Source organism: Hipposideros armiger, unplaced genomic scaffold, assembly GCF_001890085.2.
Source record: "Hipposideros armiger isolate ML-2016 unplaced genomic scaffold, ASM189008v1 scaffold_247, whole genome shotgun sequence".
NCBI classification, from domain to species: Eukaryota; Metazoa; Chordata; class Mammalia; order Chiroptera; family Hipposideridae; genus Hipposideros; species Hipposideros armiger.
The window spans coordinates 2110292-2111509 of record NW_017731597.1 but is presented as its reverse complement, the minus strand read 5'-3'; the positions used below and the strand labels follow the sequence as shown (position 1 = coordinate 2111509).

The 1218-nt window shown below is 38.7% G+C and overlaps 1 protein-coding gene across 1 annotated transcript in view; it reads right to left on the bottom strand.

Annotated features, from left to right (window-relative positions):
* The window catches only part of PDE4DIP (phosphodiesterase 4D interacting protein), a 225947-nt gene that overhangs the window by 129648 nt on the left and 95081 nt on the right, over positions 1–1218 (bottom strand). The window contains exon 6 of the mRNA XM_019655807.1: positions 535–549. Coding sequence (XP_019511352.1) covers positions 535–549 — 15 coding nt within the window. The remainder of the gene's footprint in view (positions 1–534; positions 550–1218) is intronic.

The window sequence follows — 1218 nt, the reverse complement described above, 5'->3', positions numbered from 1 at the left end:
TTCTGGCCTGGCTTTGTTTCTCTGATGTCCTTAGGAGTGAATGCCCAGGCGCTGGCATGAAGCGGGTAAGGTATCACCAGCTTATTTTTAGCTAACAACAGCTGCCCTTGGATGTCTGAGGATTAGAAATTTGGAGGCCAGTATATCAGGTGCTGAGTGATCTTAATTCCGGTTTGGTTTTATTCCTCTTTTAAGCCACTTATTGAGAACCATGGGCCATATTCTCATTCTCAGGGCAGAGAACGATATCGAACCTTCATAGGCTCATGATACATCAAAGCTGAGTGGTGCTCTAATATCTGGCCCAGGAGGTTGTGTCCGTGGAGACCACATGGCGCCTCCCTAAAGATTACAGGATTCCTTGGTTAATAGTGGACACTACTCAGTACTGTCCCCGAGGCTATATTTACCTTGAGCTCCCATAGCATTCTACAGCCTTTTGGGAAGAAGGGTCTTGGTTGTACAAGGGACACAAGTCCAGAGAATAACCCAAGACCCCTAAAAAGGCAGACCTCAGAAATCATCAGCTTTTACCTTGACTCCATACTCCTTAAAAAATGCAATAGACAAAAGCTAACGATAATATCTTGAGAATGGAAGTTATACATTTTCTAAGTAACTCAGTTAGCCAGGAATTCCTGATTTAATAGGCTACAGCTGTTGTAAAGTCAGAAGTGCCTTGAACTTGATGCCAGACGATGTGGGCTCTGCCACTCATGTTAGAAGACTTAGCCCTCTGTACCTTAGTTTTCTCATTTCTAAAAATAGAATAATACCACCTAATGAAAAGTTCAAGTGACATAAAAAAATTTAAAAGCATTATGCAAATCTCAAAATCTATTTCTCTTTTGTCATTGTAAGTTTTCTCTAAAATCTAATTAGCTCATTTAATGCCTTGGTAAGTATTTAATAACACCAGTGTATCACTGAGTCTGGTTTTGAGTATTCTGCTCTTGCTGGACGGCTATCCTAAATATCAAGAAATGCTATAGGGATGGAAAGGATGCCGGATCAGATTAAATGCATACCACTCCCAGGATATAATCTGAAAATTATTTTAATAACAATTGTAATAATGCTCGCCATTAAAAACTAAGTTTTTTCTTGATTAAAAACTGCAAATTATAAAAGTAACCATCTTAACAATACAAAAGTATAGAGAGAAAAAAATCAAGTCTTTTCCTCACCACAAATTCCAACCTCATTCCCTTGATATAA